This window comes from Dryobates pubescens, chromosome 27 (assembly GCF_014839835.1).
Source record: "Dryobates pubescens isolate bDryPub1 chromosome 27, bDryPub1.pri, whole genome shotgun sequence".
Taxonomy (NCBI): domain Eukaryota; kingdom Metazoa; phylum Chordata; class Aves; order Piciformes; family Picidae; genus Dryobates; species Dryobates pubescens.
Window position 1 is genome coordinate 6,853,524 of NC_071638.1, and position 26,029 is coordinate 6,879,552.

General features: G+C 40.1%; 1 protein-coding gene across 1 annotated transcript in view; it reads right to left on the reverse strand.

The window, feature by feature from the left end:
* The window catches only part of ATP6AP1 (ATPase H+ transporting accessory protein 1), a 58,801-nt gene extending 34,073 nt beyond the window's left edge, over window positions 1–24,728 (reverse strand). Inside the window, exons 1-6 of the mRNA XM_009896286.2 lie at window positions 24,452–24,728; window positions 17,297–17,423; window positions 17,127–17,195; window positions 11,241–11,434; window positions 9,787–9,830; window positions 3,810–3,895 (exon numbers count right to left, since the gene is read on the reverse strand). Coding sequence (XP_009894588.2) covers window positions 3,810–3,895; window positions 9,787–9,830; window positions 11,241–11,434; window positions 17,127–17,195; window positions 17,297–17,423; window positions 24,452–24,564 — 633 coding nt within the window. The 5' untranslated portion in view covers window positions 24,565–24,728. The remainder of the gene's footprint in view (window positions 1–3,809; window positions 3,896–9,786; window positions 9,831–11,240; window positions 11,435–17,126; window positions 17,196–17,296; window positions 17,424–24,451) is intronic.
* Between the last annotated feature and the right edge of the window lie 1,301 nt (window positions 24,729–26,029).

The window sequence follows — 26,029 nt, forward strand, 5'->3', positions numbered from 1 at the left end:
GGAGCTTCACTGCATAAAATTAATTTACCTGATCAGGAGCTGTCCTTTCTACTTATTTTTTTTAAGTATCATGCTTAAAGCTCATTTCCTTCATCAACAAGAAAAGCCAGATTTGTATACACAAATATTTCATACTGAATGACTGCTGTTGCTTTTCAAATGTACGAAGCAACCTAACCTCTTTTCCTAGAGCATCAAAGCCTTTTACTTCCCATATAGTGAGGAGTGACCCTCTAACATCTAGGCCATGGAATATAGTCTTTAAAGCTTAAGCAAAGAGAGTTGGTCCTTTAGCTTAAGGTTATGAAACAGTTCAAGCACAGCCAAAGATATGCAATGCATACTAAGAGAAGGGTACATGCAAATGTACTGACAGACGACCACTCAAGGGCACTTTTTCTTTCACCTTTTCTATCTCTGTGCCGAACTTGATAACCTTGAAGGTACTGAAATCACTTAAAGTTATCGGAGGGAAGTTTCAAATGGTTTTATATAACACTGAATTTACAGAATTAAGAAAAGTTTAAGTTGCTTACTTTAAAAAAAAAAAAAGCAGAACATCTCAAAATACATGGCTTTAATTATTTAGAAGTGCTTCAGTTGCTCAAACTGAGACACTTTAATTTTAAAAGCCTATTGAAATATGCATAGATTCAAAATTGAACAAACTTCTAAAACTGCTCCAAAATTTCCTTCTCTTTACTCCAATTCTTCTGTTAATTAAAAATATTTTTCATTCCAATTGTTCTAACTGCAGTTTCCAGCTAACAATGGCCATGTCCTTTGATTTCAAACTGCAAAGAGCCACAATAACTAAATATTTTTTTATTCTTATTATTATTTTGGATCATTGTTAAAAAAAAAAAAAAAGTAAAATCAACTGTATCATAGTATCAGTCAGGGTTGGAAGGGACCACAAGGATCAGCTAGTTCCAACACCCCTGCCATGGGCAGCGACACACCACACTAGATCAAGCTGGCCAGAGCCTCATCCAGCCTGCTCTTAAACACCTCCAGGGACAGCGCCCCAACAACCTCCCTGGACAACCCATTTCAGGGCTTCACCACTCTCAGGGTGAAGAACTTCCTCCTCACCTCCAGCCTGAATCTCCCCACCTCCAGCTTCATTCCATTCCCCCTAGTCCTAGCCCTACCTGAGATCCTCAGAAGTCCCTCCCCAGCCTTCTTGTAGGCCCCCTTCAGACACTGGAAGGCCACAATGAGGTCACCTGGGAGCCTTCTCTTCTCCAGACTGAACAGCCCCAACTCTTTCAGTCTGTCCTCACAGGAGAGGTGCTCCAGCCCTCTGATCATCCTTGGGGTCCTTCTCTGGACACCTTCCAGCACCTCCATATCCCTCCTGTAATAGGGGCTCCAGAACTGGAGGCAGTACTGTAGGTGGTGTCTCACCAGAGCTGAGGAGAGGGGGAGAATCACCTGCCTTGACCTGCTGGCCACACTTCTCTTGCTGCAGCCCAGGATCTGATTGGCTTTCTGGGATGCAAGTGCACATTGAGAGCTCCTGTTGAGCTTCTCGTTCACCAGCACCCCCAAGTCTCTCTCCTCCGGGCTGCTTTCCAGCCAGTCACTGCCCAGCCTGGATTTGTGCCTGGGATTGCCTCAAACCAGATGCAGGACCCTGCACTTGGTCTTGTTGAATCTTATGGGGTTGGCTTGTGCCCACCTCTCCAGCCTGTCAAGGTCCCTCTGGATGTGCTAGACTCATGTCCTTTCCTTTACCACAAAAAGAGAGCCCAGAGAATACCAGCATGAGGTTTCTTCCTCATGCTGCTCTGTCTTTGCATTCTAATTCTGGTCTTCAAAACCTAGCTTGAAAATTTATTTCACCTGGTAGATTACTGAAGGAAGTCCTCGTTTTTCTTCAGTAGAACTAGACTTTTTTCCTAAAATCTGAAGGCACTATTCTGATTATCATGTTGGACGGCCAAAAGTTCAAGATCCTACCTCCCTGCTGACGCCCAGATTTTGTCTGACCAAACACTGAACACTTTGGAGCAGGGGAGCGGGGCATACACTTTGGGCTTAAAGAACTGCAGTCAAGTTGCCTCTTCTCTGCTTTTGGATATGCTAAATGAACATAACTCCATACCCATTCAAAACAGGTTTCCTAGGCTTTGTTCTTGTGTTAAGAATAGTTGTGAATTATTTAGTATCCCATCATGAAAACCCTCCAGCTTCTTAAGATTTTGCATGCAGTGCTCACACTAGATCTAGACAATCCCACTAATGGCTTTTCTGTTGCCTAAACCAAGGGAATTATATCTTCTGTTTTCTCAAATGACATTATCTGAGCCAGAATTAAAATTCAAATTGAACTAAGCATCATATTAGGAGCTAAGATGTGTTACCACTGGAATAGATACATTTCTTTCACATTTGTTTAGTTTTAAGATAGAATAGAATAGAATAGAATAGAATAGAATAGAATAGAATAGAATAGAATAGAATAGAATAGACCAGGTTGGAAAAGACCTTTGAGATCATCGAGTCCAACCTATCACCCAACACTATGTAATCAACTGGCACCAAGTGCCCCATCCAGTCTCTTCTTAAGCACCTCCAGTAATCAACACCAAGGGGATGTCTCTCTACTGCGCATTATAGATTACCTACAAATACATTACAGGTTTCAGTAAGTGGCAGAGATGATCAGTAGACCACATTGGTGGCCCCAGGAAATGGGTACCTATGTGGGTTCCACTTATGCAAGACACTTATTGCTGTCACCTGATGCTGACCAGATAAAAAGTTGTCACCAAAAACTTCTACCCAGAACTTTTCAAAGCATCTGCCAACCACATCAATACAATTTCAGAATAGAATAGAATAGAATAGAGTAGAATAGAATAGAATAGAATAGACCAGGTTGGAAAGGACCTTCGAGATCATCAAGTCCAACCTATCACCCAACACCATCTAATCAACTAAACCATGGCACCAAGTGCCTCATCTAGTCTCCTCTTAAACACCTTCAGTGATGGCGACTCCACCAACTCCCTGGGCAGCACATTCCAATGGCCAGTCACTCTTTCTGTGAAGAACTTCTTCCCAACATCCAGCCTAAACCTCCCCTGGTGCAGCCTGGGGCTGTGTCCTCTTGTTCTGGTGCTGGTTGCTTGGGAGAAGAGACCAACCCCCACCTGGCTATAACCTTCCTTTTCTCTTCTTAATGGCCACTGTATTCTGTTATCCTCAACGCATGACAATCTTCCTTCTCATCAAATTACAATTAAAACTTGAATATTCCCTGCTTACAACCTTCCTATCACACAAAACAGGTAACTCTGTGACCTATAAATGGCATTCTGACTATCAGCAAACACAAAAACTTCACCTTCCAGATGTAAATGCCAAGTATTGACTAAAAGGAAGGAAACCAGTTAATTTTAAAATAGATACATTAGTAGTTTTCAGTTAATTAACAACGCTGTCTTGCTTGACCAGCCACACTAAGAAGTTCAATGAGGTTCCACGTAGAATTACTATAAACCCATTAGAGTTCAATGAAAAAAAAAACAAACCAAAAATTCTAAAATCACAGTCCTTAAAAAAAAAATACTAAGTCCTAGAGAAAATCACAAATCTATGGTCTCTTACAGCAGTAAAACTTCAACTATGTGATATAGCTGTTGTACATGATAATTTGTGCAATCACTTCTGATCTACATCTCATACAAGGCAGGCTGTTTGCTTGTGTAATCTGGAAAATAATGTACAATATTCCCCTGTAAATGTTAAATTGTTATATGCCAAAAATCTGACAGCTTTAGACACTGAGGATTACTCACCCTTGAAGGTCTCACTGCAGTATAAATCACTGAAAAATGCATCCCTCGTTCCTGCAGATCCATGGTCAGTCTTCCAATTATTTTATCTATAAATAGAAGCATCCATAATTTAACAAACTCTCTAAGCTGAGAAGGCTAAAATCCTGCAGTAGCTGAAGAAATGAGCTACATGTTTCAGCTTATTTAGTCTATTTAAGCATTTTAGATTCTCGTGTAATTTTATCTGCAGGTACAAACGGGATAAGACATGTTCAATGTCTGTGGGGGGAAAAAAACCAACAAACAACAACACAGTGAGGCAATATGAAACAAATTACAACAGTCCAGAAGATTTTGTAACCAAAAAGTAAACACTCTACAAACAATACCTGAAAGGTTGAACTTTGGGCAACAGAAAGCAAAAGTAGAGATGAGAGCAGGATGTTAAGCAATTGATCAATTAATAAATAAATAATAAAGTTAGAATCATAGAATCAATAAGGTTGGAAAAGACCTCAAAGATCATCAAGTCCAACCTGTCACCCAACACCTCATGACTACTAAACCATGGCACCAAGTGCCATGTCAAATCCCCTCTTGAACACCTCCAGGGATAGTGACTCCACCACCTCCTTGGGCAGCACATTCCAATGGCAAACAACTCTCTCTGTGAAGAACTTTCTCCTCACCCCAAGCCTCAAATTCCCCTGTGTCCTCTTATTCTGGTGCTGGTTGCCTGGAAGAAGAGACCAGCCACCTCCTGGCTACAACCACCTCCCTTCAGGTAGTTGTAGACAGCAATAAGGTCTCCCCTGAGCTTCCTGTTCTCCAGGCTAAACAATCCCAGCTCCCTTAGCCTCTCCTCGTAGGGCTTGTGCTCGAGGTCTCTCCCCAGCCTCGTTGTCCTTCACTGGAGATGTTCAAGAGTCTCAATGTCCTTCTTAAATTGAGGGGCCCTCTTGGCCGCCTGGGCACACTGCTGTCTCATGTTCAGACAGCTGTCAACCAGCACCCCCAGGTCCCTTTCTGCCTGGCTGCTCTCCAGCCACTCTGACCCCAGCCTGTAGCACTGCATGGGGTTGTTGTGACCAAAGTTCAGCACCCAGCACTTGGACTTGTTGAATACCATCATGTTGGACAGGGTAGTATTACTTTGTGAATTACAAAGTACACAGAACCAATCACTGAGAAACAACACTCAAAACATAGCCCATATTTTAGGGAATTATATACCTAATATTGTCAGCAATATTCCTTTTTACTTAGGTGGAATTAGAGCCTGATTCTGTGTCCTCAATAAGATATGGGAAAGTTTGCTGTTAACCTACAGTGGAGGCCAAAGGAAAAATACAGTGGACTATTTCTGAAAAAGGGAAGAGAAAGTGCAATAAGGAAGAGAGGACTTTTTAAACAGGTCCAAAGACACCTCTACAGAAGATCCTTCTTTAGTTCCAAAACCACAAGCAGTTGTGACAGTTACATCTGATAAATGTTTTCAAGCTGTATGCAGAAATATTAACATCTGCTTATGATAAGGAGTATAATAGTTGTGAATCAAGAACCAGTATTAGTGTTATTACTGGGACTGAGAGAGAAATAAGAAAGCAAACTCTCATTTACTGTTTCAGTGCCTTCCTACTTGTCATCCCTATGCCAGTCTGGTGAATGGGTATTTTATAGCCTCGATACACAGGCCTCTCAGATGTTATACTTTACAGAAATTGTATTTTCTTTTCATCTACTGGAAGTGGAATTTATATTAATATACTTTTTATCTCTTCTATTTTACAGTAAATATGGTCACCTGGCTGAGTAGAGTGTTTAGCTTTGGTAAAAAAGCATTGCTTTGTATGCAGTTTTAACTCAGGGGTGACCTTATTGCTCTCTACAACTACCTGAAGGGAGGTTGTAGACAGGCAGAGGTTGGTCTCTTGTCCCAGGCAGCCAGTACCAGAACAAAGGGACACAGTCTCAGGCTGCGCCAGGGGAGGTTTAGGCTGGCTGTTAGGAAGAAGTTCTATATAGGAGAGAGTGATTGCCCATTGGAATGGGCTGCCTGGGGAGGTGGTGGAGTCACCATCATTGGAGGTTTTCAGGAGGAGACTTGATGGGGTGCTGGGTGCCATGGGTTAGTTGTTTAGGTGGGTTGGATTGGTTGATGGGTTGGACATGATGATTTTGAAGGTCTCTTCCAACCTGGTCTATTCTATTCTATTCTATTCTATTCAACTAATTTCCTTATTTCAGTCAAGAATCATAGTTATGTCCATTTTCCTTCTAAGAAATTATTGCTGAAAGGATCTACTCTAAGAAATGGATTTACTGAGTAAAACAACTCCTTATATACTACTAATTATACTGAGCATGGATGTCCAAAGCATTATATAATGTAGATTTTGTATTCTATATACAGAGTACACTGGAAATTCTCAGCAGCCTCAGCTAATATTTGCAGAAGGAAAAAACAGCACATAGCAAAAATGCACACATTGTCTTTGTTGTTTGCTTGGGTATTTTTTTCTTTCATTAAAGCAACCAATTGATTTATGAAATATCAGGTTATTTGCATTTCACTTCAATGAGGAGTTGCATGTAACTATAGTTACCAGCATCATCTATGTATCTTGCCTTTGGGAAGATTCTAGAAGCAGGTTCCTCATTCAGAGAAGCTGCTGTGAGCACCCCTATGACGGCAGGGTTGATACAGATGTTTCCTTTTGATCAAAACTCTATCTTGCTCATGAAGTATTTGCAAATTCTCTAAGGAAAAGATTATCCATCACATTTTAAAACCACCTAAACTACATGTGACCACTAGTCATCTTAGGCTCTGTCTTTAAGGGAACAAGAGACACCTCCAGATGGTGATATTGATGGTAGAGTGATTTTAGAGTGGTTCTGCTAAAATGTGGGGCTTTTGTTGTCGTTGTGTGGTTTTGTTTTGTTTTTTAATCTATTTTATTTTAGACAGCATGGTTCAAAGGAAACACTACCTAGATCTAGGAATGTAAAACAATTTGTCTAGAATAACACCTTCTAATCAGCATAACTGCCTGCTCTGGTGGAAGGATTAAGCCTCTTAACTCACTGAAGACATATCTTGAATTTCTCCAGCGAGCGCAGGATTAGGGCTATTGTTAATTTCTAATCTATTGTATTTTCTTTGTGTGATTTTACACATGGATGGAAGGGGATGGAAGAAATTAACTGGGAAGAAATGTTATGGAAGGAGAAAAGTGAAAAGAATGGAAGAGTTTAAACCATGAACAAGAGAGAAATTAAAGAGCAAGATGGGGGCAGGGGTGGAATGAGAGAGAACGAGTGGACAGCAGGATGCACTAAGAAAGTAGGTGGAAAAAAGGAATAGATTCGAGAGCAAGAAAGAGCCTCATCTTATGCAGATGGAGTCACAGGCAGCTTTGCCTTTGAATTTGAGGTATGCTGAACCCAGTTGGTAAGACTGACATGATAGAATGTAACTTTCTCCTGAGCAGAGAAACATTTACAAACACTGGCAAAAACTGAGTAATAATGTCAAACTCTACCTCCTGCAAAAGAGAAAGGAAAAAAAGAAAGAGGAGGAAAAAAGTGAAAAGAAGTATAATTTTTAAAAAAGTATAAAGTAAGCCTGAATCCCTTGACATTTCAGATTTGGATTCTGAATTCCACTTTGGATTTCATAATGAGCCTCCTGAATACCTCTGCTTACTCCAGCTTCTAGATATTTCAGAACGGCACATTTCCCTTGGGCAGAACCTGAGTCCATTTGTTCTGTCTTACAGAGCTTCCTGTCTGCAGTGAGCAAAACAGCAGGAAGGATTTCTTTGTCATTTGATTACACCAGGTTTTAAACCCCTCTACAACAGAAAAGAAAGAAGTTGCTGTGACAAACCTAAGAGGCTTTGTGAATGTCTAAGCAGGCTACTATGGATCTGCAGGGAGTTTACTGTTGATACTGGGGCGGGGAAGGCATTATTTATGGGTTACCAATTCTGTTGTCACATGGCAGGCATATGACAAATAGTTATTTTTGTTGCTTACTCAAGTAGGACCTAGCAGCAATCCCTGCATAACAAACACCAATAACTCGTGACCTTGCAAGACATTCTGACCTTGAAGGGCCTCCTGATAGCAATATTTAGCAAATTACTGTGGTTGTACTGCACACAATATGTAGACACCTAGACCAGCTGGAGCCCAGATTGAGTGACTTAGAAGACACATCTACTACTTTTGGAATTACTCTCTTCTGACTCTCTCTCCATCTGCTGCTCAGACCTTCAGGGGGATAATTTTAAGGAACTGTGGCTTAGTAACTTTAATTTGACTTGAAACTTCTTGTTCGTTTTATTTCCTGTTTTTATTCAGCAACGCATGGAGTGGCTGCTTTAGTAAATAAACCAGAAAATGAGGATTCAGCACACACTCCCAGAGTTCTAGAGCACAGCTGAGATACAGAATGCCAAGTGCAGATTTTGAAGCTGGCCATACAAAGTGGCACATCTTCCCTGGTCTACACAGCTTTTTCCTGAAAACACTTAGTTGACACTAAACAGAAAGTTGGTATTGCCTTTTCCTCCATCATTCCTCTGGTCCCCAGTAAACTTTGCTGTTCCAGAATAAAGTAGCCTTACACAGGGTTTGTGGAGCTTATTCTTGAGTTTGTGCAGCTGGAGAAAGAAGTGGCCCATAAAGGTAAAGGTAATGTTTAGCCAAGGCCAACATTAAGCCAAGGCTTTTCCTATCTAATATGTTCTGGGGATAACAAAAGAGAGCAGAACAACTCCTTTGCAATTCAGAAAAGGAAATCCACCTGCTTATTTGAGTGTGAAAACCAGGCTCCCTTTGGAGTAGTGCAAAACCAAAGGGAAAAGGACACATTGCTGATTTCAGTATGAAGATATTTTCTCCTGATTTTCAAATCTGCTTCTGATTTTACACCTCCAGCTGTGGGCAGAAGCAGCCTGAGGCACTAAGGACACAGTTTAATTATCAGCCACATTACACTACACCACACTACACTGCATGCCCCTGAAACTACCACTACAGTGATCTGCAGACTTTATACCTCAATTAATATACTCAGTCAGAGTAGTAAGCAAAAGCCCTGCAAAAACCCTACATGCCTCTCAGTGCCTCTTTGGTATATGGCACCTCTTTGTCGGACAGATGCTAGGCAAGAAGGTTTTTTATAGTGTGTTATATGCAAAGATTCAACTTTCATAGAATCATAGAATGGCTTAGGCTGGAAGGGACCTTGGAGATCATCTCCAAACTCCCTGTCATGGGCATGGGTACCTCACAACAGGCTCGTCAGCTCAAGGCTTCATCCAGACTGGCCTTGAACACCCCCAGGGAGGAGGCATCCCCAACCTCACTGGGCAACCTATTCCAGAGTCCCACCACCCTAGTACTGAAAAACTTCTTTCTAAGATCCAGTCTAAGACAACTTTAGCCAGTAGTCTTTAATACCTGCAAAATAAACAAAAGGCTCTAAAATCAAAGGTTGTGAATGGCATCAGTATTGTTTTGCAAAGCTTAGAAAAACATTTCCTGTTCACTCAGACACATCTTGTTGAAACTAGGACCTTCAAAGTGCTGGATGAGCCTGACAACTTCAGCTGCTGGTGTCCAAGACAAGATTAAAGGAGGCAGTCCAAGCTGCAGGGAGATCATAGAATGGTTTGGGTACGAAGGGACTTGAGTACTCTGAACTATGAGGATTTCAGAGCATGAGCAAAGGCTCATGCTTGAAGCATAGGTGAATTGTCATTACATTTCAGGTAACAGCTGTGTCCATTTTGTTGGGTTTTGAATCAGACATTCAGTACTTCAACACTGTGATAACTGACTGCTTTTAAGTACTAGAGATGGGTGGAAAGAAAACCTTTAAAGAGTAGTGTTACGATAAAACCCAGGAAAGAGAGAATACAATCTGCAGAAGTGAAAACACAGACTTAAGTAATGAAATGTTAGTTATCTTGTTCATAATGCTTACCATTTTCAGTAATTGCTTCCAGCGTGGAAATTTCACTGAAACCACTACAAAAAGAGTAGGAGAAAAACAGTTCAAAATCTTTTCTAGGCAAGACCAAAGTGAATCAGAAATGTACAACGACACTGACTATTAGAAAGATTACTGTCAGCATCATTCTCTCCATCATTCTCTCATCTCCTCCTTACAACCCTTTTCTTCTGCAAAGCTACAAGGACCTCATCTGCAGCTGACTCCTCAAACTTCTCCTATTTCCTTAACTGCAGAGAAAACAGACTACTGTCGTTATTTTGACACAGCTTTCTTGTCATTTGGTGTCAGCCCTTTGCCCAACATTTGTATGTGAACTTCTTAAAATGGCTATAATGACTTTTTTTTGTACAGTGATGTGATAGCTATAATTACACTTCCTGAAGACCTGTTGATACATGCACCATACCCTGACGTATACAAATGCCCGAATAATATACCAGGAAGAAGAAAGAGCAGGAGAAGCTAAGCAGAGGATCATAGAATCAATAAGGTTGGAAAAGACCTCAAAGATCATCAAGTCCGACCTGTCACCCAACACCTCATGACTACTAAACCATGGCACCAAGTGCCACATGCAATGCCTTTTTGAACACCTCCAGGGATGGTGACTCCACCACCTCCCTGGGCAGCACATTCCAATGGCAAACAACTCTCTCTGTGAAAAACTTTCTCCTCACCTCAAGCTTAAATTTCCCCTGGCACAGCTTGAGACTGTGTCCTCTTGTTGTGGTGCTGGTTGCCTGGGAGAAGAGACCAACCCCCACCTGGCTATAACCTCCCTTCTGGTAGTTGTAGAGAGCAGTAAAGTCTCCCCTGAGCCTCCTGAGGGACTCAATACATGTCTTATATTTTCTAATATACATTCACCTGAAGGAACAGTTTCTCTCTATCTCCATTAGATCACAGTTGTCCTAGACTTGGAAACATGAAGAATTATAGCCCCCCTCTTCCTTCTAGAGTGATGAAACACAGGCTCTTTATTCATATGAAGTATAGATTTTTCTGTAAGTTTATTTGCCTGCTTATTTAACCTGCTGGTTTTTGGGGTGGCTTTTTTTGACCCCTGGAGTGTCTTCTAGTAATTAATTCTGCAGGTTAATCATGTGTTGAGTGAAACAATTCAGCCTTTCTACTGAAAGTGTGTTGCCATTTAGTTTTATAAGTTGTCCCTTTGTTCTCATATAATGAGGCTGGAAACACAGCAATGCCTGACTGACTTTCTCAACATAATTAATCTATTACACCTGGTAAGCTCATCAGGGGACTTTAACAAAACACTGCATTCACCCTTGCAAGAAAAAGAACTGCTAACCCCCTAAGCTTCCACTTCATTTAAAAAAAAAATTCCTGAAAACAAGTGACATTTTCAAAAGCTTTAAAAATCATGCACTCATGTGTCACTTTCATTTGTGACAAGCTCCTACCTGACACGTGGTTGTAGCTGAATCACCACTAGATTTGGTTTTGATGTATTCACTTCTAGATGAGAGACATTGAGATCAGTTATTTTTGTTAATTTCCAGTCTCTTGACTCCTGAAGAAAGCTCAGAAGATACCTGGTAGCCTCACAGTCAACAGATGGCAAAACTAAAGATGAAGGAGAAGACTGAAGACTTTCCTGTAATACATTTATGAACAGTTTATTTACTTGCTTAATAATTAAACACAAACATCTTTATATTTTTTTTAATGTATCCTTAATTTAATATTAAAGGTAAGGACCCACAATGATAAACATGATGCTGGTTGCTGGCTGTTCCTGAAAAGGGACAGTGAAAGGACACACGTGGCTCTTATTCCTTCACCTTCCTGGGGCAAGCTTAAGGCACTCAGTGACATCAGAGTCATGCTGTCCTTTCCACATGGTAGAAAAGGAGAGACAGGTGATGCAGAAGTTCTTGAGCTAAGAATGTATTGGAGAATAAGGTTATGAATGCTGCCAGAAGCAAAGTTCACAAGACAACCATCTCACTAAAGGCCCTCAGAAGTGAAAAGGATCAATGTCAGACACCTCAAGTTCCAGCAGCTCTGTTCAGTAGTACAGAGTCATATTTTGCACAATAAATACCTTTCCTTCTAGTACATCTAGGGAGTAGAGCACATGATATGGGTGGGTGTTTAATTTGTAAATACTAATTAAAGAAAGCTACATGTTTCAGATTCATCAGAGCCTCCAAAGACACAGCAACAAGCTTCATGTCATGCACATCCTTTCTACTCAAAATACAAACTGTAAAACTCAGGCTGAACTGCTTTAGATCCTCAAGCATCAGGGTATCTATCACTCATAACTGAGTTTCTGATAAAAATCCCTAAGTGAAATGAATTTAAAACCACTTTCATGCTATAAATTTGAGACCTTCATAGTCAAAAACTATATGCCCAAATATTTTTCATAATAATAAAGTTAATGTGCAATAGTCAGCAAAGGAAAATGCAAGATGGAGGCTTGAGAATGATCAAAATGAATGTACCTCAAATAAAATGCGAATATTAGAATATATTTTTTGTTAAGTCCTAGTTTGCAACTTGTTAACTTTGTTTTCCCATTTTCTACATTTAAATCTAGATCAAACATTCAGATATCCAAGCTGTTACAGACTTTCTCTCCCCCTCTACCTAATGCGATTGATGTGGTGCCGCTAACGCATTTCTTCTTCTCATCTTTTTCCTTTTTTCTCTGTTCTCTGACTGCCTACCATTTTTGTGACCTGCTCTGCTTCTTTCTTACTGTTCAGTTGTTTCCTTTCCTAGGCAAAGCCTAATTGTTTTCACATTTCTGTAGATTCTCATAAGGGGGAATAATGCAGAAATTCAAGCAGAGCAGAAAGCACTGATGTGGTTCACAGGTTTTTGACTGGCATTTTTATTACCACCTGAAAGGAAGAGATGATACATTTCAGTTTAGTTTGTTTGCTTATATGGATTTAGAATTGAAATTCTGAGCAGTAGCAAATTAACTTTATTTTTAATATTTAAATGTCTTTCCCCCTAGCAGCAGCCAGAATAGCAGCAGCCACTTCTTCCAAGGATATATCTTAAGCAGATCACTCATTTAGTGCAGAATAAGGTTTAAAATGCATCATTATTGAGCAATATCTGAATTGTGCCTTAAGTCCTGACCAATCCTGCACTGCCACCTATCTCAGCAGAGTCTTGAAGCAAAGGCTCCTGAAAAAATTAAGCTGCTTTAGTGAGGGAGAGGCAGTCTTCACATGGAGGTATGTAAAGAATAGGAAAAGAGAGAGCAAACAAGGGGCAGAAAAAAAGTATTTCTTACTGCCCTAAGGATTTATCTGTTCCATATATTCATAAATTATCTGGTAAAAAATGCATAAATATTGAGCTAATGAAATATGCTGATTACACTGAGTTATCCAACACAGTAAAGATAAGAACTGACTGATGAACTGAAGAAGGAACTTCTGATGCAGCCTATTGGGCAACACAGTAACATGAAATCCCACGTCAATTGCTTTCAGCAGAGCACAGAATAAGAAAACAAAAAAATTTAAACCCCACCAATTTTATGTGCACAATAATAGACAATAGGCTCAGAACTGAGTAATGCCTTTCAGTAATGAAACCTTAAGAGGCACAACAGCTCCTTCAAAATGACAATTCAGTGGCTGAGAGTGATCAGAATTGAAAAATCAAATGCTAGTATTTTTGGGGGGAAAGCTAGAGAAAAAAAACACATCATCATGTCACTGAATGAATCAATGATGAAGTTACATTTTGGTTATTATGTAGTTCTGCATCTCCCCTTGTAAAAAACCAAGAGCAAAACCAAACCAAAGCAAACAAACAACCCACCCCCCCCCCCCAAAACAAACCAACCAATCACCAACCAACCAAAAAACCCTACAAAAGGTAAAGAGAGAGAAAGCAATCAAAACTATAACAGGACTTCTGTAACACACCATAATGGGATGGAGATTGGAGTCAATACAGCTGACCAGTATTGTTCCTTTATTGTTCCAGTATTGTAGGACTGTAGTGTGAGCATAGTGAGTCCAGCACAGTAGTGTAAAGCAAAGAAGAAGATGGGAAAGGAAAGGAAAGTGCGTAGCAAGGGAACTTCTACAAGTATAACCTCGGAGAGCCTTGTTGGCATGGCTTCACTGGTTCCCTATGAGTGACCACACATCACACTATCATAGATTATTGGTCCAACTACTAATGACACTCAAGGCTGTTGATGCAGGTGCATGTCCTGTTGTCCCAAGATAACTTGCTATGTTTATAGCTACCAGTGTCCTGCTTTAGTTACATGCTGCAGGCACAGCACTGTTTTGCTACACTGCTAGCTGGCTCTGCACTTAATGCTGAGCATGACCTACCACCATGTCAGGCTCTAGGCCTGCACTGCCAGATTGCTCACACTGCTCGTCGCTGGCATTGCCACAACACCAGACTAAACAGTACTCCCAGGTCTATGACCACTGAGTGAGGTTATGATGGAGATAGAGAACCAGGAATGGCAGCCACAGAATAATAATTATGCAACTGCAGTTCTGGAGTGTGTTAATACACATTGCATTTCTAAGGAGCTGAGTACTTTTGGAGTAAAACCAAAGGTACTATTTAAGACAAGTAGCTGGTAGGGTAGGTGATTGCTTGGCCAAAAAAATAAAATTCTCCAAGTGCCAATCTTTGTATTTGATTATTCAATTTAAAAGTTATGTGACTGTTTAAAATAAACTAGAAAAGATTGCTTTTGTATTCACTGGAAACAGAATTCTTTTATGGCATACAAACCCATTGATCCCAGAAGCTCAAACCAGCTGCTAATGTGGTTGAACAAATCTAATATCTGCAAATGGCTCTGTGGTTTACAAGCCTGTAACTCTTTTACATGTAACACTCCCTTCTTGTAGTACACATGCTGCTACATGCACATATACATTCTAAATGAGGTCTCCAGTTTAGGTTTGTGAATACATTTGCATGTCTGAATGTCAAAGGCAGGATACCAGAGTGACATGTAAAGTCTATTATAGTTTAATGAATGACTTGTATAAAGTGTGAAAGTATAAAAATTTGTGATTATGCAACATCAGAGATTCTCATTGACCCAGTGAGAATTCAGACTTGACCTTCACTTTGTCCTGTGTTCTGTGACTATTATGACAGAGTCTTTCATAACATGATTGAAAATGGATTTCTTTCCCAAAGTAGCTCAAGTGCAACTGATGCAACAGCAACTGAGCAAATTTCTGTAGCCTTTGTTATGTCCAAGATGGAAATGGATGATTACAAAGAGAATTTCTGGCCCCACAGCCCTGAGTCTGTGCACTGGATATTGACAAAATTCTACATATGAACACCTAAGTGAAAAAGAAATATTTAATTTGCACATCTCATTTTCTTTCGCTCAAGTTGCAGCACCTCACCCCCACAAAAGTGTGATAGGAAAATATTAAGAACACCAGGTCCAACAGAACAAATCTAGACAGTGCTGGAGTTAAGGGAAGCAATTTGTGAAAAGAAAGTTTCTAGTTTTAAAAAAGCTGAAATGTAAAAAAAGTTCTCAGCTCCAAGACAGAAAGGGAACAGAGGCAAGGTCAGAAAGCAAGCAAACCGTTAGTGACATTTATTCAACTTGTAAGCCTGGGTTTAAATCTTTGCTCTGCCAGATACAAACCAATATTTACTTACACATGACTCATTGTTCAGCTGAGGACCTACTCACTAGTCTTCAGTAGATCCCCAGTCCACTCAGGATACAAGCCAATTTCCAAACCTATCAGTCTCTGGACTCATCTCCAGCCTTTGTTTATAAACTCTATCTACAGTGCTGATGGAATCCTGATTACAAGTCAAAAGAAGAACATTTTAAATACTTTAATGTCCATCCTCTTAAAAATCCAGGGCCTACTTAAATAAGACTACCACATCACAGTATCACAGTATCACAGTATCACCAAGGTTGGAAGAGACCTCAAAGATCATCGAGTCCAACCTGTCACCACCGACCTCATGACTAAACCATTACAAGCTTGGAAATCAGCTTCTGAAATCGAACCAGGTTTGCAGCCAGGCAGCAACCAAATTTGCTCCATGCACAGCTTTGTGTGTATCTTAAACCCAGAGAAGAAAAGTATACCAGAGAAGTTCTAGCACATCTGCCTGTGGACACAACTAGAGATCCTTACACTACAAATGAGTATTACCAAAACTCCATGTACAGACTGTATAGTTGGTTTTGTTCCAGCATCACTGTTAAAATGCTGTTATATGGCAAAGAGATTAAGATCTTTAGTATCAATGACATAAGGAAGATGTGAAGTTCTTAGCATAGATGCAGAGACAGTTAATATGAAAATATTTATGTATTTAATAACATATACAGCTTGTTGTGTGGTGCTTGGGAATTTACTCTTCCTCGTGTGCTCTGGTACCAGTTTCGTTACTAACAGCTCTGTTCATCCTGCACTGCCTGCAGGAATGCCTTTATGACTTCCACATGAGAACACTTCCTTTGTCTAACTACATTCAATAAACTGTCACGTAAGTACAACCATAGATGCCATATACAAAATCCACAAACCTTCTCTGTGAGGACAGAAGTTAAAGCTGCTGACTGGCTCAGGAGGACTCATTGTTAGATTCCGTGCCTGGAGTTTATTTCAAACGACTCAAGCAGCAAGACATCTCTTCTTCATGAAGATTAAAGCTATACAGTATCTAGTCATGTATTAACTGCATTCAAATATGAAACACTTAAGTGCCTGCATGAATTTCAGTTTCTGTGTTGCCATGAAAAGTTGGAAACTCCTTGGACTGGATGTTGGAGGATGAGAAACCGCAAGATAAGAGAGGAGCCACCTGGGCTGGCTAAACGAGTAACCACGGCAATCCTATCAGTGACCAGTGAGAACCTTGAGACAAGTTTGTTAACCAATTACAGGCAAACACACTAACAGAGAGACAACATATGAGTTGCTTGCTGGAATAAACAGAGTCTTTTGTCCTTCTCTATACTCTGCTTGCATTTTATCTTCTTCGCTCTGACCATCACCTATCCCTATCCCTATCCCTATCCCTATCCAGCGACACTGAAAACTTGATCTTTGGAAATAAAGTAGCTGGAAAACATGCTTCTGCACACTCAGTTGACTTCCTCTAACCCATCTGTTTGAACTAAAATAATCTCAATAAATAATTTCATGAGGAAAACTGCTGCAATCCAGTTCAATTTTCCCACTTATTGTCTGTTTGCCTCTTGCTTACATTAAAAAAACCAAACCAACAGCCACTTAATTTTAAATACTGCACATGAAGAATTAGGAGAGAGAAATGCTTGCCTGAACATTTTGAAACGGGTTCTTGTCGCCGTAGAATTCACTGAAGTACGTGAAATCATCTATGCTAAGCTGAAAAACAAAGTAGATTGGTGAAAAGGAGCCATGGCAGCTCATTTAGGTACAGACTTGTACTCAGCATTGGTGAGACAGAAGGAATTAATGTTACATACCGTATCTTGCAGGAACAAGATGAGGTTTCTGGAATTCTGGGTGAAAACAGGTTGCAAGATTTCAGTCAGCTCCTGTGCTGAGACAATACGTCCTTCATGCAAAGCAGGGTCTGGATTCCACTGTAATCTACAAAGAAATAGCTTTTTTTTCTGTAAAATTTGCTGCCAATTATGACACTTCTTTCTCTCAATAGGCAGCAGCAGCAGGTAATGATATCATCTTTGGAGTAAGATCAGGTTTACAATTCAGTTTGCTTTCATTCTACTCAAAAGAGCTTGTCCATTTATGCCCATATTACATGAACTGTTACAGCAGGAACAAAATTGGTCCAATTAGGATAACTCCCTCTCTCTCTCTCTGCTTTCTTGTTTGTGTACAACAGCACAAAAAAGGTATAGGTACTAAGTGAAATGAAGAGGAATACACTGAAAACCTTCAGAGAAAATTCCCAGACAGAATCCTAACTCCCAGAAAAACTTGTTACAAGTTGTCACAAACCAGTATGTTTTCCAAAACTTTTATTATCCAAAGGTGGCTTTTTGGCATCAGTGTAAACACTTTTTTCTCTCCTAAGGTTTTCATGATGAAGGAACCATTCTGCCAAAGTGGCTCAGAAAGGGCCCCTTCCCAGAAGCAAGGAGCTCTTCTGAACAGAGTGGCTCAAGACACAAAGAAAAGCTTATGATATGGGGAGAGAAATAACTCACATAGTTAATTTTGCTGCTACAAAAGATAGTAGGTGTTTTGATGAAGGTAAAATCGTCACTCCATAGAAAGCTCAGAGCTCAGACTAAACAGTGTAGCCCTGCAGTACTAGATAGAATAGAATAGAATAGAATAGAATAGAATAGAATAGAATAGAATAGAATAGAATAGAATTGAATTGAATTGAATTGAATTGAATTGAATTGAATTGAATTGAATTGAATTGAATTGAATTAAGCAGGTTGGAAAAGACCTCCGAGCTCACCGAGTCCAACCTATCATCCAGCACTATCTAATCAACTAAACCATGGCACCAAGCACCCCATCCATTCTCTTCCTAAACACCTCCTTACTTCAGATTTGGGGGGTTGGGGAAATAGAATAGAATAGAATAGAATAGACCAGACCAGACCAGACCAGGTTGGAAGAGACCTTTGAGGTCATAGAGTCCAACCTATCATCCAACACCATCTAATCAACTAAACCATGGCAAAGCACCCCATCAAGTCTCTTCCTAAACACCTCCAGTGATGGTGACTCCACCACCTCCCTGGGCAACACATTGCAATGGGCAGTCACTCTCTGTGAAGAACTTATTCCTAACATCCAGGTTGAGACTGTGTCCTCTTGTTCTGATGCTTGTTGCCTGGGAGAAGAGACCAACCCCCACCTGGCTACAACCTCCTTTCAGGTAGTTGTAGACAGCAATAAGGTCTCCCCTGAGCCTCCTCTTCTCCAGGCTAAGCAACCCCAACCTTACTGTGCAAGAATGACTTTTTTTTCCCTTTTTTTTTTTCTTTTGGTCTGTGTATTTGCAAGTACCATTTGATATTTTCCTAGTTTCAGTCAGCATCTTCACTTCTTTCTTAATTTGTGCTTGGAAATCCACCTTAACTTGTATTTATGAAGCCAAACAACTTAGAAATTCTATCAGATGTGCCTCAATTTGACAGAAAACTCAAACCTTGCAACTTCAAATATTTAAGTACAATCTTTAAAAATAAGATACTGTAAACCATAAATTTCCTTAAAGATTGTGAGTGACTATTCAGGAACTGATTTTTGTACTGACTTCATGCACTGTGTGGCCACACCAAAATACTTATGATATTAAAGGAAAAGCAGACAGATTAAATTAAGAGGTGTTAAAAAATAGCTTGTGCAAAAGAAAACAATTAATATCTTCTGGAATCATAGAATCAACAAGGTTGGAAAAGACCTCAAAGATCATCAAGTCCAACCTGTCACCCAAGACCTCATGACTACTAGACCATGGCACCAAGTGCCATGTCCAGTCCCCTCTCTAACACCTCCAGGGATGGTGACTCCACCACCTCCCTGGGCAGCCCATTCCAATGGCTAACAACTCTCTCTGTGAAGAACTGTCTCCTCATCTTGGCATATTTATTTTAAAAGCTAACTAACTAAACAGATTTGTTTTATGCCTAATATTTAAGAATATTCAGATTTTGAGATTTTTTGGGGACTTAAAATTAATAATAAAATGTAATAGAAGCACTTGAAGCAAAAGAGTTATTTGCAGCAGCTCAATGCCAAAGGCTTTTGTTATGAACTCAAAAGCTTAGCAATGTAATGAGCCTGTTTTAAAGCAAATTTGCTCCTGAGGTTCCCTGTTCCTTAAAGCAACTTTGGCTAGATATCTAACCTTGAAAAGCTGCTTTTGTGAGACCTTTTGTGTTCTAACCCGTCAACTTTATTAACTCCAGCATCATACTAGAAACTTAAATCTCCATTTGTTAGTTAATAATCTATTGTAATGCAGTGATTGCCTAATACTTCCATTCACCATATTATACAGGCATTTATTTTGCTTCCTTTAAATAGTTGGCTGAACATTATGCATGGCTATAGGCAAGGCTACACCTTTCACTGAATGGGCTGCTACTGTCATCTCGCTGCAACAATGTTCTCTATCAGTGCTCAGACAAAGAAATACATGTTTTGCTAGCTGGCTTATTGTGAACTGCAGTGAAACAGATACATCTGACTGCCCCAGACATTGCATCACAGGTACATGGATGGTGTGCTTTACTCAATGCAATGATCTGCTCCATCCCTTTGAAGTCTGCCCTGAAAGCGATAAGCAAGAAATCAGTGAAGTTTGCCGTAGAATGAAATGGGCAGTAGGCCAACACACATTGCTAGTATTGATTGTTCACACACAATGTGCACAGAAGCCCAGTCTCATGCAGTCATCTGCATGCCAGATGCAACAGAATTAACCTTCCTGTAAAAACATGCTGGGGTCATCAGCCCTGGAGTCTCACAACAAGGAGCATTTCTGCTAATGCATGTGCTTTTGGAGGAAACTTCAAACTCAACAGCGTTCTCTTTTCTCCTACAGCCAGACAATGCTGAGAATGATTCCCTTATTTTGCTTCTTTTTTGTCCCTAACTGCTCTGGCATGCCATTAAGTGTCCTTTCTAGGCAGGACTGGGATTTGTGCTCTTATTTTTGATGGAAGCAAAGATTTCAAGGTTTCTTATATCTGGACCCTCAGAAGGGTAGATGGAAAAAAAAAACAGGAGTTCTATCACCATAACTTGTGAGCTTACATTAATGCTCTGTAGCTGGCTTCTGAATTCTTTCCTATAAGTTGTTTCTGAGAGGTGCCTCTTTCAGTCATCTTGTGATTATCATATAAGAAATAATATTTTCTCCTGTGATCACTGGAAGTAAACACAGCTAGCTACATGCTAGCACACAGCATCTCCTAAGACCAATAAAGTTACAGCTAAAACATTCCATTGTATCCTCCACCTTCCTCCAGCAGATTTTTCAGTAAATTCCTTGCAGTTCTAGGAAAAACTGGCAATGCACTATTTGGCATTAACAACTTCTCAAAGCGTCTAATAAGCTGGATTTGCCAGAAAAGGATTTTTTTCCCCCCATATAGCATAGCATAAATGAAAGCAGTAATATATTTCCAATGATTGTGTCTAAAAATAATTTCTAAAACACAAAGGTGCAAACACAAAAGCTAATCTTAATGAATTTATTTATTCAAGCTCCCTCTCTGTGGAGGAAAAGAAATTCCTTTGATTATTGGTTGAAAACGGCAAAATCAAGTTTCTGCTCTGTATTGTATGCAAGAGGAACACTCTCCTTCTTCAAAAAGCAACCAGGAGATATTAGTTTAAAGCCAAATAGAAGATAAAGGTCAATTTTTCTAGGCCAAAGTTAGCTAGAGAATGTCCACTGATACTTCAGTAATCCTTTGTGAAAAGCAGGACACTGTGACCTACTGAGATATTCCCATCCCATCTTTTCTCAGACTTCAATGGAGAAAGATTATAGTTTGATAGAAAACATTTTTTTTTCTCTTAGAGATCTGCATTTTCATTTTGAGAGAAAAGTGTTCTTTGATTTACTTTTGCCCCTGTAAGGATTTATACTGTGTCCAGTTCTGGGCCCCTCAGTTCAGGAAGGATGTTGACTTGCTGGAACGTGTCCAGAGAAGGGCAACAAAGTTGGTGAGGGGCTTGGAACACAAGCCCTATGAGGAGAGGCTGAGGGAGCTGGGGTTGCTTAGCCTGGAGAAGAGGAGGCTCAGGGGAGACCTTGTTGCTCTCTACAACTACCTGAAGGGATGTTGTAGACAGGTGGGGGATAGTCTCTTCTCCCAGGCAACCAGCACCAGAACAAGAGGACACAGTCTCAAGCTACACCAGGGGAGGCTCAGACTGGAGGTTAGGAGGACATTCTACACAGAGAGAATGATTGCCCATTGGAATGGGCTGCCCAGGGAGGTGGTGGAGTCACCACCATTGGAGGTGCTTAGGAGGAGACTGGATGGGGTGCATGGTTTAGTTGATTAGGTGGTGTTGGATGATAGGTTGGACATGATGATCTTGAAGGTCTCTTCCAACCTGGTTTATTATTATTATTTATATCAATGTTCCCTTATGTTTTGCACACCAAATGTATTTATCAGTGGCAGGTTCCATCTGTATCTGACATCTAACATTATTTCAATAGCATAATAACAGTGCATTAAAAGGACAGTTTAAAGTGTTACATTGTTCTAAGAAATAAAGCACAGAGTTAAGGGTTAGAAGCCAAAGCTGCTGTTACTGTTATTTTAAAGAACAGCACAAATGTTCTTTCCAGTTGCTTCATTGAGTTTCACCAGAACTAGTTTCTTGCCCTGCAACAGCTTTACCTTTCAAAAGTGAAAATGTCATAGGAGGTGGAACACCTCTTCCAGAAAATGTTCCATTCTAACCTTGAAACTGGTTTAATCAGGGTAGTGGTATCCTGATTTTCTTGCTCTAGATTTGTATAAACCTGAACAGTCTGCAGTAGAACAAGTTACTGCTTGCATCTGGGTGGAAAGTTTGCTTTTATGACTAGCCAGGATTAACTGATAAGATTTTGCTTATATTGGCAACAGGTGTGTTGTTTATATAAACTAGGAAGTAGGACAAAGGAACCACTGATCTTTTCTTAGAAACACAGGATCGCTTTTATCCTAAGAACAACTCTTTCCAACATTTAATTTGCTTTCAAATGCAGACATTTAATACTCATACACATGCCTGTATTATCTACAAGTGAATTAAGAACTTTGAATACCAAAAAAAAAAGCCTTGATGTTGAGACATCCATTTGTTTCTTTCAGGGGAAAAAGAAATGTTACCAAATGAAACCATATCAAAATTTTCCAATCTCATATGCTGTGACTCCCTAAGGACTGGAGGTTCAGTTTGTGGAAATACTTAATAGATGGGTAGACATATGTCAAAGCTATTATTAATTACTGCTGGGGAAAGAAAACAAGGTCCAGGCTATGTGTGAAAGAAACAAAACCAAAACCTCCTGCACGTCTGTTTTCCATGGCCCTCAACATGACAGCACAACATATGAAAAAGCAGAAAAGTAGTGTGATTGCATGTATGGCATATACATGGAGAAAGAGTCCCTGAAGAAGAAAGAAAAGAGGAAGGAAAGGGGAAGGGAAGAGGAAGGGAAGGGGAATGGAAGGCAAGGCAAGGCAAAAAAAGAAAAGGAAAGGAATTAACAAGACTAAGCTCTCAGATTTAAATTTTAATAATCTTGCCTTAAGACAAAAGGTTTACACTGGGATAGATGAGAACAGAATCCAGTCTAATCTCTTCCTAGTGAAGGCTAGATAGTTCACAGTGTCTTAAATGTGTTGAAGAATGGCTCAAAGCCTCATGAAAAGTAGAGTGAATCCAGCACATCTAGCTAAAAAGGATTATTACTTCCCAAGAAGCCACTGGTTTGATTCCTTTCTCAGTTTACAGAAGAATAAAACATGAATATCACTCTGGGAATTAATAAAGCAAGAGAGACAGAAAAGAATCAAGCCCCATGAATTCAGACCTGACAAGAGCTGATGACTAAAGGGAGTTGAGGAGCAAAACTGCTCCTGCCCAAGCATATACTGCTTGGTCATGCCAACAAAGGGACCCAGCAGGGCTCCCTGACACTAGGAGCCCTTTTGTTCATCCTTGGAGCACAAGAGAGGGTTAACCTGTGCATGAAGGATATTCACAGTATTAGAAAGCGTTTTATAGTCACGAAATCAGCCAGAGGAATTATGACAAGCATTAAACAGTATTTGTATCAGACAAATGAATAAACACCCAGCTGAGATCAGGCCTGTTGAGCTAGGTCTAGTACATATGTGCTTGCAGAGCATATGAGGTGAAGTAATTTGCTCTGGCCAAAGCACACCTTAGGCAAACCTAGAGTGCTTGTCATCTTCCTGCCCAGAATAGGAGCTTGCCTTTAGCCTTTCTAAACACTCCTGTGATATCACAATCTCCTGTATTTTGGGGCAGTACTTCCTAGATGAAAACAAAGTGTATGCCCTGCAGAAACAGCTTTGTGAATGAATGATGCATTGTCCACTTACAACTTCACATATCCAGTACCCCACCTGAAGCTACTGCATAGCCCACACTGTTGTATTTCTGGAAATCTCAAGTAATTCTATAAAATCCTTAAAGTCTGCATGAATAAAATCCCTGTTTGGAAAAAAAGAGGTCTATATCTGGCTCTTCCAAAGCAGGTTCAAAGTCTAACTTCCTAAGTGTGTGCAAACCCTGAATTTCTTGTGTCTCTTTGGATCTGTCAAGAATGCCTTATGTTGTGCTTTTAAGTCATGAAATCTGTAACAGTGGAGTTCAAGGTTGCCTTAGGGTGAATAAAGCATATCTGCTTCAGACCTGAAGAATATGGAATTTATTTACTTCTTACTGCCCATCTTAGAACACTAGAATAAAAATGGGTAAATTAATCTGTTAGGTTGTTTGGTTGGCCGAGAAGCAAATTTTATGTATCGGGTAATTTTGTTGCCCAAAAGTTGTTTATTACAATTGTTGATATGAAATATATTCTGCATACACAGAGAGAGAGAGCGATAGCAGAAAGAGAGATTCTCTTCTGTTAGGTTGCTTACCTCTGAGCTGACCAAAGAAGCATTGGCACATGGTCCACTGACAGAGACATTTTGAGCAGCACAGTGAGGGTGCACAGCAGCGATGCCAGAGCAGTGGAGCAGAGCTGCGGCATGACTCCAGGCAACTGCGTCTGTAACTGGCCAGCTACAAAGGAAAGTCTGAGTGTATGCACAGCTGCACTTCCCGGTTCAGCAGCAGCTATCCAGATTCAGCCAGGCTGCTTGGGTGAGGTTGCTCTCTAACAGCACTGGATATTTTCAAAACATGAACTTCCTTAGCTTGCAGTTGGGAGTTACATACATCTTTAATGGCTTTTACATTCGTGATTTAAGCAGCTCATAAAACTCGCTTCAGGGAGACTTCTCTAACATTCTAGTAGATAATCCTCTCTGCACACAGGCTGTAGTACAAGGGAGGGTCATGAAGTCCAAATTCCTGTCCTGCTGTTTTCTAACTTCTTGGGAACTGCAGGCTGATAAGAGTTATTCAACCTCAAAATGGAGTTTATAGAAAAGTTGCCCATACTGCACAAAATGTATTCCGCAGAACTTCTATCTTCTTCCTCTGCTACATATTATCGTGTCCCTCAGATTAGTTCTTTCACATGTACTGAAAGCTGGTGTCACACATTTGGGTGTTGACAGGTTTGAAATCTGCAGTAAATCTACCCATTGCAGATTCCAGCAAGAAGGAAGAAAGTGAGAAAATGGTACATTTGGAGTCTATCCACTGACACACAGAATTGTTCAGCTATCTTTTGCACGGTGCAACGTTGTCCCAAAGATGAAAAAAACATCGAGTCAGGAGCAAATTATAATGACTTAAGAACCTGACATGACTTCAGTATTTCACAAGTAGCATGCAAGATCAAAATAGTCATAGAGAATTTCTTCAGGCTGGGAAGCAAATTCCTCTGGCATACTTTTTTGCTCTTGCCAAGATCCAAGCTGTTTCTAAACCCTGTGACTACATTAGGCGGCAGCAGTCACTCAGCACATGTTCAGCGCAGGGCACAGACGCCTCTTCAGAATCAGAACAAGATGTTGGATAATGCACAAAAGAAATTGTTAGCTATGTTGAAACAAGTTCTGAGAAAGGAAAAATAAGGAAGCACGAGGAAAATTGTAAGAGAAGATATAAACAGATGTCAGAGGAAATGCAGTGCTGAATTTTAGCAAATGTAGCTTGAGTAATTAAATCTATTTGCCTTAACTCATACTGTTACATGGCTGTTGTCTAATATAAGGCAATTTGTTCATCATTTCGATCTGAAATCAATTTCTGAGACAAAAAGAATAATTTTGAGGGAAGCAATAAAGCCATCTACATGTTCCTTCTCCATGCTATCGTTACATAACACTGAATTTAACTCTTTAATTGCATTCTTTCCTCTTTTTCTCAGAGATGTTAGACATCCTCCATCTCTCTTCTTCCCAAGCCAGTGTTTGGATGTTTGTTTGTTTCTTTAAGGGTGTGTACAGGTAAGACAGCAACCCAGAGCACAAAGAAAGGGGTAGAACTGGAACGCTCCAAGGGAGACTTTAGCATGTCTTGGAATAGCTCAGTTAACACAAACA